At 42.0% G+C, this 14236-nt stretch overlaps 1 protein-coding gene across 19 annotated transcripts in view; it reads right to left on the bottom strand.

Annotated features, from left to right (window-relative positions):
* Positions 1 to 14236, bottom strand: part of NRCAM (neuronal cell adhesion molecule) — a 280017-nt gene that overhangs the window by 72709 nt on the left and 193072 nt on the right. For 12 of the 19 annotated variants that reach the window (XM_041723226.1, XM_041723232.1, XM_041723228.1 and 9 more), the window contains 2 exons: positions 5024 to 5224; positions 2802 to 2819 (listed from right to left, as the gene is read on the bottom strand). In XM_041723226.1, coding sequence (XP_041579160.1) covers positions 2802 to 2819; positions 5024 to 5129 — 124 coding nt within the window. In that variant the 5' untranslated portion in view covers positions 5130 to 5224. The remainder of the gene's footprint in view (positions 1 to 2801; positions 2820 to 5023; positions 5225 to 14236) is intronic. The other 7 variants (XM_041723229.1, XM_041723230.1, XM_041723236.1 and 4 more) reach the window with 1 other exon arrangement.

Raw genomic sequence — 14236 nt, 5'->3', positions numbered from 1 at the left:
TCTATATCAAAATCACTTACCCTGGACTAAATATGTTCCGAATATTTTTAGCAATTCCTATACTGTCAGCACATACTTCGCTAGATTTTTAACTAAAAGTCTCCTAAAACTTTGAAGTCAAGGCACAGCTTCCTTTTGGTAACTTTATAGGGATTCACAGAGCCCATTTACCCCCCCTAAAAGTTTGGGAAAATAATCACCAAAACAAGCTTAATGTTAAGACTATTTCTTTTCTGATGTAACAATGAGAAATTCTTGTGATTTTTTTTTTGGTTCAAATGATGTTTTTCAATAAAATTTATGAAGTTATGAGGTAAATGAGAGTTTCTTAGGAAACAGTAACTGGCCTATAGTTCATTAGTATACTAATGTGAATTAATATTTGTCGGGAACAAATCAATTTAAGAAGTTAACGTTAAAAAGATGGGTAAATTAGGGGCTTGGCATGTCTTATGAGAGCCAGGAGGTAGGTGGCTACTAGCAGCAAAGACAGAAAAGTCTCGTTTAGGAGATCAGTGGAACTGGGAAGTGCTTGGTTATGAGAGACATTCCCATTTTGCTCTTCAAAGTGTTATCTGCTCATTTATTTTCAAATTGGATGGGGAAATTGTTCTGACCCAGAACAACTGAATCTGAAGGAAGCTGGTATCTGGATGTCCAGGGCTCAAGCCACGCTTAAGATCCCCATATCCTTGTTGTGAAATCAGAATCACAGAATGTTAGAACAGGAATTGGAGAAAAACAATCTCTTTCGACTTCGTTTGTCTTTCAGAGCAGGAAAATGGCTTGACTAGGAAGGCACAAAGCAGAGAAGAGGACCAAACTCTCCTGGTGGAAGCCACTGCCTGTACAACCCCAGGAAGAGCCATTTACACAGACCAGTGGTTCTTAACCCAGGGTCCCCTTGGGGGACATGTGGCCATTTCTGGAGGCAATTTTGGTTGTCACCATGGGGGTGGGAGGTGGTAGTGGCATCTGTCGGGGAGAGGTAAGAAATGCTGCTAAACATCTTACAGGACAGCCCTGCACACCGTCTGCCCCCCCTCCCCCAACAGAGACTTATCTAGATCCTTTAAGCTTTTCATATCCGGGCTCTTCCCTTTCCTCTCTGCCCATGCTCTGTGCTTCCTGAAACCTCTCCCACCTGCCAACCAAGTGTTTCCAAAGCTTACTAGTTGCTCTCTGCTCTTGTCTTTCTCTACTGTGGTTAATTACTGCCAAGGCTAAATTTATCATTTCCCTGTCTGATGAGCTGCAAACGTGGTTCTATTCATCTGTCTGGTCTCCTGTCCTGTTGCTGCTGTCCACCACAATGGACACTAAAATGCTGGCTCTGACTATCCAAATGATACCAAAAGCCCAGATGAAAAGCAGAGCTCATTCCTCTCCATTTATTATGCTCCTAGTAAATTTTCCCCTCCCGTTAGCAGAAGCCACCCCCATCTCATGTTCTCACTCGGCCCGCTGCTCTTCCCAGGTTCCACTACCCTACAAGGAACCCTTACTGTTGAAGCCCTGTCAGTTCCCACTCTGATCAGCACGCCGGTCTGGGGGTTAAGAATCACCCTGCTTCTTACCAGCTGTGACTTCAAGCAAGTTTCTTACCTTCTGTAAGCCTCACTTTCCTTAGACGGAAAATGGGATTTAAAAGTGGTATCTACCTCCTAGGGTCACTGGGAGGAGTCAATAAAAGAACCTGTGTAAGATTCTTGGTACATGCCAATACCATAATAGTTCAGCGTTAGCTCCGTGTGAATTATTGTCATAATCATTTTCATTTGGACCAGCTTCATCTTTGAGTGATGCTTTAGGCTTTTGGAGTCTAGAGTTTGGGATGATGGAAAGAAGCCCGGAATTCCACACTCTAACGGTGGATACCCAGGTGGTGGCTCAGGGGAGTGGTGGTGGGGACTGTCAGAAGTACCTCAGTCCAATTCCTTCTATTTTTCTGCAAGTAACAGAGATGCAAGTCTGGTGGTTTCAAACCCAGAACTTCCGTTCACAGGTCTGCTGCAGATGCCACTCCTCTAGCTGCCAGGAGTTTACTGTCTACGGGCACCTGTTTGAAAAGTGCTTAGGTCACCTAGCAACTAACAAATGCTCGGAGGTTATAAGTGGAAAGATGATTTTACATGATTTTTCTGGTTAATCCAATCTCAAAGGAATTATTTTTCAAATGCCCGAAAACTAAATTTTAGGTAGATACCAGGTGCTGCCCAACTGCCAGAGACAGCAGAGGTCTTTGCTTAGAGCAAGCCACTCAGAAACGATGTAAGTGGGGGCTGCTTATTTGTCTTCTGCACGCTTCAGAACAATAGTCAAAGTCGCTGAGCCATTATGCTGCCGGAACACTACACAGTCCTGAAGAAGCAGGACAAGGCACGGATGGCCCTGCTGACCTGGTGAAGCATCCGCGTGCATTCACCTTCTGAAAGATACCAAAAGACATGCCTCTATGCCAGCAAGCATTTAATGGCATTTAGAACCGGACAGGCATTTTCTTTAAGTTTCGTGAATTTTCTCATTGAGGTTACATCAGATGTGAATAAAGCTTGGAAGTTAGTAGAGCAGAGTATCGGTAAAGGAAAGAGTGATACCTGAGTCTTCAGAATTCATGCAGGGATTATGTTAAACTCGCTCCTTGGTTGTTTAAATCAATGTTTAGCCATAAGAAATGCACATGCTTAAAAAGACGTTAGTCACAAATCATAAACGTGTGCGTTCAATTCACAGTGTTAATTCGAAAACAAAAGACATGGCCAAATTTTCACACTGCCTAGAAATTACAGAAAGACACTTACAGTCTTCAAGAAGTTTTGCTTTTTCCCCATCAATATCAGCAGGTGAGTGGGCACACAGGATTAAAGAAAACCAGATGTTAGTAATAAGAACGTTAGGACCCTGGAGATATTAAGGGGCATCTTGTCTATGTGGTTTGACCTAAAAAACCAGTACGGTGATGGTGGAAGCCGTGAAGTGGTCAAAGAAAGACACTCCCATTGATGGTTTTGTTTACTCCTGCAGCAGCCATCCCGCATAAACATAGGGAAGAACAAAAGGAATGCTGTAAGCAAAAAAAAAAAAAAAGAAAAGAAAAAAGAGGATTCTTCTAGGAATAGGTGGCTAATTCCATTCCATGCATGTTGTGCTGGACAAGCAATTATGTTCAATTTGAAAAATAGCTGAAATCTACAATTAATCTGAGTTGTCACATACTGTGTCGTGTCTGATCCTATTATCCCAGACATCACTATGCACATGGTAATCATACCTAACAATGGGACGTCGCTACAATGATGGTGCTCCATCCGAGCCAAATACAACACGGGCTTTAGGTTTTTCTATTTCTATGGTTCATCTTCAAGTCCGTAATTGAACTTTTCAGCGGTGTTAGCATATTTCTGCTTCAGAATCCTTCCTCACCCAGGGGTTGCTAGTACCAGCACCAAGGAGCAGCTCAGATAGTTGGGGTGTCAGGAGCAGGGGTGGGGAAGAAATTAACATTAGCATGCAATTTAAATGATTCTGCAGTGCTGCCTGTCATTGCTGCTTGCAAAGGTTAATGCAGGAGCGCCTGGGTTGTCCGTGACTTTCTTTTCATCATGGTTATGCCTCTTCTCCATTAGCAGCGATAATTGAGTTAGCCGTAGGTGACTGTTTCCCCCCGATTGTTAGATTGAGCAGTCAGATTAAGGGAGAATATATTTAACACAAGAGAGAACAAAGGCCCATTTCTCTCAAGTGCTTTTGTCTCTCCCGTGTGTACCTGCTAGGGCAAATGCTTACCTGGGCAATCCAACTCCAACGGGCTTAAACAATCATACATTTTTTTTTAAATTGAAATTAAGGTCCATGAATGAAAGATTTTTTGAAAGGAAGTAAAATGTTGCATTTTATTGCCCTTTAGACTCTAGATGCACAGCAAAGGAAGTCAACGAAGTGTGGGGCAAACCACATCTCTTCTTAATGTCTTCCCACTGGGACTTGCAACCTTCTTTGGCAAAAAAATGACATCCTGACAATTGAAGAGCCCCCAGGAAAAGTGCTATCTTCCTTGCACCTTGGAAAGCTTGCCAAACAGATGTTCTATTCAGGAAACTAATGGATTTAAAGAAGTCAGGCAGATCAAGAATAAAGGCCAAATCTGAAGTACAGTCACTGCCCAAATTTGAAATTCTGGTTTCTGCTGCAAGAGCCGTGACCAGTTGGAACCCAGTGTTATCTTTATTTTCCACACCAGGCCACCCAAAGCAGGGAGAGCACAGCACGTGACTTTCCTGTTAGGAAACGGGGTGGGCTCACACAGTAGCTGCTGCTGGTCCATTTCAAATAGTGTTTTTGCACATGACTTGTTTTCTCCACGAAATTTAAACTGTGGTCTCTGGTCACATTTTTAAAACCAAAGATCTTTCTCTAGGCTTTAAGTAAGATCCACGTCCTAGATCCAGACTCCTCTGTACTGTGAATTTCGACCGGTTGGGATGGAAAGAAATTTATTATGGGTAGTCTCGGGGGGTGTTGAGGGGTGTGTGGTTGGCTGAGAAACCATCCCCAGTCTTCCTAGAGCACTGTGAGCACATGAGGGGGCGGGGTGGGGAAGGGTGGGGTGGAGTAGTGGGGAGGAGACAAGTGGAGGAAGTCTCCATGGCCATTTCAAAGTGATTCACAGAGTTTCCTTACAGGATTGCTCCCATCAAGAGTCGCCCATTGGGAGGATCAGGGCAGCCCACCATTCGCTCCTTCTCCATCCCCCTAGCCCCCCGCCCCCCATGGTACACAAAAGACATCTGAGGAGGAAGAAAGATAATGACCAGGAGGGGACAATGGTCTGACTGGTTCAATGGCCATTTCTGTGGTGAGACTCTTTATGAACACCAGGTGCTGTAGGTAAAAGCCAAATTAATTTTGATTAGCTTTTCAGTATCACACAGACACCTTCTGCATTCACACAGCTCACAGGGATGGGAAATGGTGGGGAGGCGTTGACTCCCGGGTGTAACAGCTTTAAAACATTAATACTTACGATCAAGAGGTACTTCCAGTGCACTAATCATCTGGCACAGGAAGAGAATCAGGGGCGCTCCGCCTGCAGATAAGCGCTTCTTTTTCGGCATTATTTTAAGCTGCATTAGCTTAACTCCTGCTGAGACCCGCAAACTGAATCTCCTTTTCTTCTTTCACAAAAGATTCGCGTGCGACGTTTAAATAATTTTCATGCAGGGAACTGAAAAAGGAGAGAATGAGAATTATGGCGTGTTAGAAAGAAGGAAATGAGACGAAGTCCGCGGCCCAGAAAATCAGTTCTGTATTATACATGAACTCTGAAACGGAGCTAACTTTTAAATATTTAACTCTCAGGACTGGCATAATCATTTATTCATAAATCAGCTAAAATCAGGTCAGAAATATTTGTAGTGATGTCAAGCAAAATCTGTCCACGCTGCCATCCTTATGGTTTTCCCATTGTAAATATCTGTATTTATATCAGAGGCTATCATGGCATTCCTAAAAAAAAAAAAAAAAAAAAAAAGAAAAACCTGGACATATAAATGGACTAGAAAGTGAGTTTAGAGGGAATGCTTAATGGCTTCTCTGTTCTAGAGATTATATTTGGGAAAGTCCAGGGCTCTGCTGCAATTTCGCTTCAAATCCCAAATACTGATTTATTTACTAGCTGAACCATCGAGGGTTAGGGCATCCCCATCTCTCACATAGTGCCCCGGGTTCCCAGTTTCAAGCTTTTTTCATCAGTCACCCTCCTAAACCATGGGATCCACCAAATAAAGTTCAGTATCTCCTTAAACAGATAATAAAAAAACCTCAGTGATCTGGCCTCAATATATCCTACCAACCTTATCCCCTCCTGTTTGTAAAATGCTTTTTTTTTTCTTTTTTTCATGGTCTATTTCTGTTTCTCTTTCTCGTGTCACTCCTTCAAAATGTTCTGAATTTTCCCACCCTCTTGCCTTTGTCTGTTCTTTTTACCTGCAATGCTCTCTCCACCGTATTTCCTTATCAAAGTCCAATTCATTTCTTTATAGATAAGTTGAAATGGAAATATTAGTTGATCAACCAAACTAGAAGTCACTGCACCCCTCTCCTAAGAATTCCTAAAATTCCTAGTTTCACTCATGATGTATATCATACAGATACAGAAATAAACAGATCTATTTTTTGGTATGCAGGCTCTCTACCCTACTCCTTCAGGCAAAGGTGGTATCTCTCCCACTTTTGTATCCCTATCCTGTCAACCCCCCATAGTGTGTCTGGCACAACAAAGTGTTTGTCCTACACAGAAGAGCATGAAGCGTTTAATCATGTCTTCTCATTAGTGAGGACAGGTGGGAGTGACCAATGGCTCTCTCCGAAGAGAGAGGGATGTTATTATTACAGATGAGGGCAGCTCCCAAAGCTTAATTACTGAGTGATTTGTGTGATTTTTATTATTTGGCTAATGGTGTATTTTGATAACATCCATCTTTTCTACTTAAACTGAAAGCCTCTTAAGGGTTAGAGACTACATCTTTACTGTTTCCTATTATGTCCCCAGAGCCCAACACAGTGCCTGGCACATCGTGGGGTGTATATAAATATTTATAGGGAAAAAAAAGGAAGGGGGGAAAGGGAAAAGAAATAGAGATTTAAGATCATTGAAGATGAGGTTTCTATTCAGATAGGCAGTCTGACAGCAGTCTACCTAAAGCTGTGTTTATTTATACTACTGGCTTTGAAAACCAATCCTTCGTGTATTTGGTCAAATTAGTTATATCATGTCTGTGTGTGGAAGAGAGCTTACATGTATAAAAGGGACATGAAACAAGGCTGATAATGTGTTTTGCTAGCAACTGAATTCTGATTTGAACCTGATGACAATTGCAGTTCGGACATTTCTTGGTAAAAACAAATACAAAAAAAAGGGGGGGATCCCTGGGTGGTGCAGTGGTTCGGCGCCTGCCTTTGGCCCAGGGCGCGATCCTGGAGACCCGGGATCGAATCCCACATCGGGCTCCCGGTGCATGGAGCCTGCTTCTCCCTCTGCCTGTGTCTCTGCCTCTCTCTCTCTCTCTCTGTAACTATCATAAATAAATAATAATAAAAAAAATTTTTAAAAAAAGGGGACTTGCTATGCTAAATGTAGACACTATATGTACATAAATATTGTTTTCTGAATGAAACACTCATATTCTGTGGTTTCGTTTACAACCCAAGAAATTTATCTCTCCATATTATAATATATAAACAATCATGCCCATTAAACTTCAAGAGGCTGATACAGAAGCTCATCCAACTATTTCTAGCCAAAACATACATCAGTCATTTTTTGTGTACAAAACATATCTCCATCATTTAATCAGATTTATTTAGGTCTCTTGTGATTTTTCTGTTGAAATCAAAATTTGGAATTTATACACGAGCTTTAGGGAAAATACAAATAAATGGCACCAAAACAACTTAATGTTACATAGCACACATATGGAGAGAGAACTCCAGAATCAAAAGCTGAGAGAAGAAATAGCACACCTGCCTGATTTCTGTGGCAGGCTAATCGGCTGTATCCCATTTACGTGCCTAGCTCTCCGAAGAGGTACAGGAGAACTAAAGCACTTTCTAAAAGATGTACCGATCAATTGCAATGCCCATAAGATCTTAAGCAGCTACATACAATTTCTAAGTTCTTAATTTATTATTTCCTTTGCCTGCCTGCCTTAATCATTCATCCTCCCAAATAGAGAAAACTGCTAGGCAGTTTCTTGTAAAAGGAAGCATCATTCAATCTGCTTTACCTTTTCAGACTCTATAGGGAATAAGGTATTGCCGTTAAATCACAGTGTCGCATAAAGAAAAAATTCAAATTTTAAGAAAAACTGAGAAAGTACTTACTTAAAGAGACATGAATAAATCCTTGCAATGAGAGGAGGTCATGAGCTAGATGTGGTCTTTCTGCAGAAGTAGTAAGCTAATGGCACCAATAGCCACAAAATTGTCTCCAGCGTAGGTTCTCTTTGGGGAGGACAGAGCAACTGCCCTGCCCATCCTCTGACTCCTGCCCATGGAAAATCACCCACTCCTCCTACGTATGCCATCATAGGTGAAGAACTCAGTGCCTAAGGACAACATTAGGTCCCCAGCTCTCAGTCAAAGTGAAAATCAAATATAGCTACAGAAAATTGAGCTTTCTTTCTGTAAGAGTGATGTGCTCTGCATGTCTTACAAAGAAAAACCACCACTTCCACACTCCCAATATTGATGTCAACGCCCAGCCCTGCTAGGAACCCATCTGTCTTATGGTTTACCTTGCAAATTGTTGGTCATTCTCTCTTACCTGAGAACCATGAGTTAAAACTAAACTGTTTATGCAATTACATTAAATGAATGAAACCCCAGTTTGAAATAGCAGCATCATATTTAGCCAGGGCCAAAGAGTATGTCAGTACAACACAGGTTGAAATTTTTTTTAAAAATGCACTTTTTTTTAAATTTTAAAGATTTTTATGTATTTATTTGAGAAAGAGAGGGGGCAGACAGCATATATGAGAGGGGCAGAGGGAGAGAGAGAGAATCTCAAGCAGACTCCAGGGCTCAAGCAGACTGATTAACCCAGGGCTTAATCCCAGGATCCTGAGATCGTGACCTGAGCCAAAACCAAGGGTCAGACAACTAGTAGGTCCAAGTTCAGAATATAATTCACCTTGATACTTAAAACCACATATACTGTTAAAATCACCCCAGAGTATTGATAAACAGAAAAGCCTTTTAATAATTCCCTTCATTTATCTAATTCAAAGCAACTCTTCACATATTACCCACAGAACTTCTGAAACAGAAAGGAGAGAAACCTCTCCCTTCCTCAGTAAATATTTCATCATCAGAAAAGAAACACAAGTCAAGGTTCCCTTATTTCTTTTTGCCCAAAATGTGTATTAATCACAGAGCAAATGTTCCCCTGCATTATTTACCATATATTTAAAAAGAAAATCCTTAAGTTTTGACAAAGGATTCATATGAAGCCCAAGAAACTCCTGTTTCTTCTCCTGTTGCTCACTTAAGAAGTCTTGTCATTTGAAAGAAAATAAAATCCTTGTTTTTTTCTCTCAAGTGAAAGATGAGATTATTTTAATGAAGAAAATATATCAGCTCTTTACCAGAGCCGGAAGGCCATGCACTACTCACCATTTCATTTTCTGCATCCCAACATGGGTGGGTCAATGCTGTTTGAACAACATAACATTATCTATTCTCTAAGCCAATAAACAAATATTCTTATGTGACTGGATGCCCTTGGGCACACTGATTATGTGTGACCATCAGTGTCTAGCCTCTCTCACTGGATGTGACACTATCTTGACTGGGAAGGGTGTTTTTCTGCAGTCAACTTGGGGATTGCTACTTTTTATATTTTTTTTAATATTTACCATTAGAATGAGCACATTAATGTCCATTCTAGCCCATGCTTGTAGTCTTCCATCACAGATGCTGAGTCTGAGACTAGGGAAGGAAGGTCAATGAGAAATGGACAATGACTGCATCATTAACACATCAACAAAGTCACACTTAAATCTACACAACTACATTACCATGAAAACACCCTAGGAAAAGCAGTCTGGGATTAGGTGAGGACAGAGATTGTAATGGTCTCTTCAAATAACAAGGTAAACTTTGAGAAGCACCAAGGAACATGTTTCTAATTTCCTCCTAGCCCAAAAGGATCCCACAATAGAGTTTCAACAAGGAATCTGGTAGCTAGAACCTAGAATAGTACACAAGGATAGGTGGACAATTGACAGATGTTTTTACCCAAATAATAGATGATAGAACACATCTTGATAAATTTTCATTCTTCAGGGCACCATAAATGGTTATCTTATTTGATATTTGTAAAAAACTCAGAATATAGGAAAGCAGGTACTGTACCCATTTAATAGATGAGAAGGGAAAAAAAAAGGCCAGTCACAGTGGCTATTATTCACTGAACACCTTCCATGTGCCCGGAATGACACTGACATGCATTCACTCACCTTATCTGGCCAATAACCCCAAAAGGCAAGCTCTATTACACTTCCCAATTGACTGATACGGAATCCGAGATGCAGAATGGCAAAGTCACCTGCTGAAGGGCATACACCAGTGTGTGAAGTGCCAGACCCAGAGTTCCAGTTCTGAAAAGTTCTGGAGCTTCCAGCCCTCTCACATTGCCTCACCCTGAGGAGCCTCTAGCATTTCCCTTCCCTCTCATAGTTTCTTACTTGGCATTTCACTAACAAACAAATAGAATTACCAAGTTTGGTCACTGATGTTGGAAAAAAAAAAAGCACCAATGATTTCTGAATATCCACAGAATATCTTCTCAGTGTTGTTCATAGCATGACTTTGGGGTCTTTTCATGAGGCATTCCACATGAATAGTTCAGCTGGAATTGCACCACATGCAGACCCTGGCCTTTTAAAGGAGTTGCTAGTTAGGACAATGCAGACAAGACATGCTTTAAAAAGTCATTTTTAAAAGTAGATACTATTTGCCCATGGCACAACATCCATAAGGTACAGAGGAACATAAATTCAAAGGAAGCAACCCTAGCAACCCCATTTCTCTTGGAGTTTTGCAAACTGTTCTAGACACACTCCATGCATCAGAAGTGTAAACATATATAAACCAAGATTTTAAGGATCTCTTGAATTTAGAAAAAATTTTATCAGCCTTTTTGTCATTGAAGTTAGATCATTGAAAATACCAATGCCTTTCAGCAAGATCTAGCTTTCGGCATCTCATGCAATTATTTGGATACTGGCTTTTCCCACACTTCCTTTGTTTAGCACGGCCAATTACAGGAAAAAAGTAGTAGACAATGACATAATTGAAAGATCTAAGACAAAGGGTAAAGCATGTTTAATGCAAAGTCCATACGGGTGAGACTACTAGTGACCCTGACCAAGGAAGACACCTGTTCTACACTTGTGCAGCGGTTATCTGACAACAGCCGGCCGGATCAGCCTCAGGGGCGTCAGAGCTGACTGCAGAAGGAAGGACAGGGGTAGTAAGAGAGAAAGGGAACAGTGCTTCTCAAAGGAAGCCTTACTCCTCCCATCTCCAAATCCAATCACAGTTGACCATGAATGAAGGGAAGACTATTCCACTCTGAATGCTTGCTATGGTCAGCATGTCCTTCTGCATTGACCCCACCACCCTGACCAAGGCTGGCAGAGTCAGGGGCCGGGAGTGGGACCCGGATAGCAGCCATGTTGAGCCTGTTGAGATGACTAGGCTGTTTTAAATGACCAACAAAGTGGCAACAAATTCCTTCCTCAGGGGGAGGGTAAATATGAGGCAGTGAGGGAGAGTGAGTCGATAGTTTGGAGTGGGAACAAAGGCCAGAGGGCACACAGAACCAAGGCAGTATGAGCAACCATGAATAAGCAGAGGTTACGGGGTGTCAAGAGCAGAAGGAAGCAGGGGGTAGCAAGAGGATGAGTAGAACAGATTGTTGCCAAGTGACTGCAGCATCACAGAACACTATTGTACTGTGATCACCAGGCCTCTCAAACTCTTGGTTTCCAGACAATGCTCCAATTTGCTATGAAGTTTACCAGAAGAGTGGGTGTGGGTGAAAGGTCTTCCTATCTTTCTCCCATCTTGTGAACTGAAACAAGTCTTCGTGAGTGTGCTAGGTAGACTGTTACATGGGTGACCCATGGGGAAGCACTCCTCGTAGCATCTATACCCTGTCGTCCCCCTCTCACAATGGCTCTGGTTTGGCTACGTGAGGTCGTCAGGCATGTGGGATTCTAGCAAGAATGACAGAAGCAGAGGTGTGGTGAGCATTTGCTCATTGGGGCTTAGCCTCTTGCAATTTCTCTCTGGGAAGTCCGAGCTACACTCCTAAATGAGGAGAAGCCAGTGGAAAGAGACCCTAGGGAGATGAAAAACCATCTTGGCCGTTCTGGGCCCAACTGAGCTCCCAGAGAAAAGCCACAGAGCCAGTAACTTGTTAAACCACATGTAGCAGAAGAACCATCTGAGAACAGAGAACCAGATGTTGACCATCTGAGGCGAACAAGCCCTCAGAATTAAGGAAACCAATAAATTGTTATTTCAAGCCACCAAATTCAGGGGCAATTTGTTACATAGCCACAGATACCTGGAACAATCAATAAGATAGACAAATTGAGACAGCCTGTTTCTTGTAACCAGAAAGAGCTTAATATTTAACTCTGAATACAGGTCTTGGTAGTAATATATTTGGCAACATTGATCGAGCTGCTGAAACAAGCTCTGGCTCTATTTATCTTCTTGTAAACTGAGATTTCAACAAGTATCACAAGTATTCTGATGTCAGGATCAGAAACAGTTTATTAAAACCTTCAGCATGAAAGGCCTTACAGGATATTAGTATTCTAAATGGGCTGTGTCTTATCCATTTGTCAAGTAAACAACACATGGCAAAATGGCAGCCATTTAATACTAGATAATAGCATTTTGGATGCTTGGCAGGCTGGCCACTCAGGGAAAAAAAAAAAAAAGTCACATTTCAAAGACAAGAAGCCAGGATTTACAAACCGATATTCTTGCTAAATGGTATGAACCACTCAGAGCAGAGACGCAATCATGGTTCAAAATCTCAGTGTGTGCTCTCTCCTCATCAGCCTGGAGGCAGGTTTGGGGAGAAGACTGAGAGAGAGAATTAGCCTATGACTGCAGGGAGAATTACCCCAGAGGTCTCAGGATTTAGCACAACACAGCTTATACTTCACCATGCTAATGCCCAGGGTGGGCAGGCACGGGGTTCTGCTCTCTGGCGTTTTGTGATGTCACCACCTCAACATGTGACTTCCAGAGCCCCTGTATTCTCCTGCTGGAAACTGCTTCCATTCAGAGGAATTTAGATGCTCACAACCCATTAACCAAAAGTAGTTAATGACTCCTAGGAAATCTCGTGGGCACTACTAGCCTTGCCACACACAGCGTGCGAGTCACAGCAGATCTGAAAGCGTTTTTTTCTGGGAAGCCTTTCAAAAGCAACATTCTATGGGAAGGCCATCTTACTGTTTCATCTTGGGGATGAGCCCAGGGTGCAGAACGACGGTGATGAGCAAGGGCCTTATGGGCGCTGCAACCTGCAGCCACCGCCTCTGCCTTCCTCCTAGCTGCATTTCTGAGTCACTCTTTCCTATAACTTGAGCTTCCCCTAGACAGGAGCCTGGGTACAGAGGGGGTGAAGAGGGAAAAGGCCCAGATTTATCAAATCCAAGGGACGTCATTCCTGCCATGTCACAGATTACAATAATCTTCACAGTAACATTTCAAAATATATTTTGCTAAGGTATTCGGGCTCTGTGTAATCACAACAGGACCATGAAAATGAGAAATGGAGACCGACATGACATGAAGAATTGTGTTCTCGCCTTGTTATCAGTGCTGGGAAAGGTATATTATCATAAACTAAATGGCTGGAAATCCTTCATTCCAGCTGGAGGCGATTTCATGTAAAGAACAAATCTCAGTTACTTGCTGATATGCATTCTGCACTACAAAGGATTTACCAGCAAAACAGGGGAGTCATTCATGAAATATTTAACTGCTGGGGCATCTAATTTTCTGCAAACAGGCCATGTAGAAATCTGCATTTATAAAAAAAAATAATAAATCAATAAGTGATCATTTGCTTCCAAACGAATTTGTCAGATTTACTCCAAAGAGCATCCTCCTCCTTAACATTTAGAATATAATACAGTTTCCAGGAAGTTAAATATTAGCTTCTCAGGAGTTCATATTCTGTATAAAAGCGAAGTACCCAAAAGCATGAATGTCAGAGACAACTTTCTCTGTGCCATGAGATTTAATCAACCCATCGGCTGAAGCTTTAGAATACCCTGCTGTGTTGCTAAAAGACACTGACTCCTCCGGAACCACATCTGCTGTGAGAAGATCACATTCTATTTCTACTATTATTTATTTGTTTACTATTTAAATGGGCTCTCCGGAAAGAATATATTCTGCTGGGATGGGGTGAGAGAAATGGACCTCAAAATGCTGATTAGAAATGCCAGCAAGAAGAAAGGATTTTGGGGAACCCCCGGGTGGCTCAGTGGTTGAGCACCTGCCTTTGGCTCAAGACACTGGGATCAAGTACCTCATGGGCTCCCTGCAGGGAGCCTGGTTCTCCCTCTGCCTGTGTCTCTGCCTCTCTCTCTCTGTTTCTCATGAATAAATAAATAAAATCTTAAAAAAAGGAAAAAAAAAA

This window comes from Vulpes lagopus, chromosome 11, assembly GCF_018345385.1.
Source record: "Vulpes lagopus strain Blue_001 chromosome 11, ASM1834538v1, whole genome shotgun sequence".
Lineage (NCBI taxonomy): Eukaryota > Metazoa > Chordata > Mammalia > Carnivora > Canidae > Vulpes > Vulpes lagopus.
The sequence above is the reverse complement of the archived record's forward strand: the minus strand, read 5'-3'. Positions and strand labels throughout refer to the sequence as shown.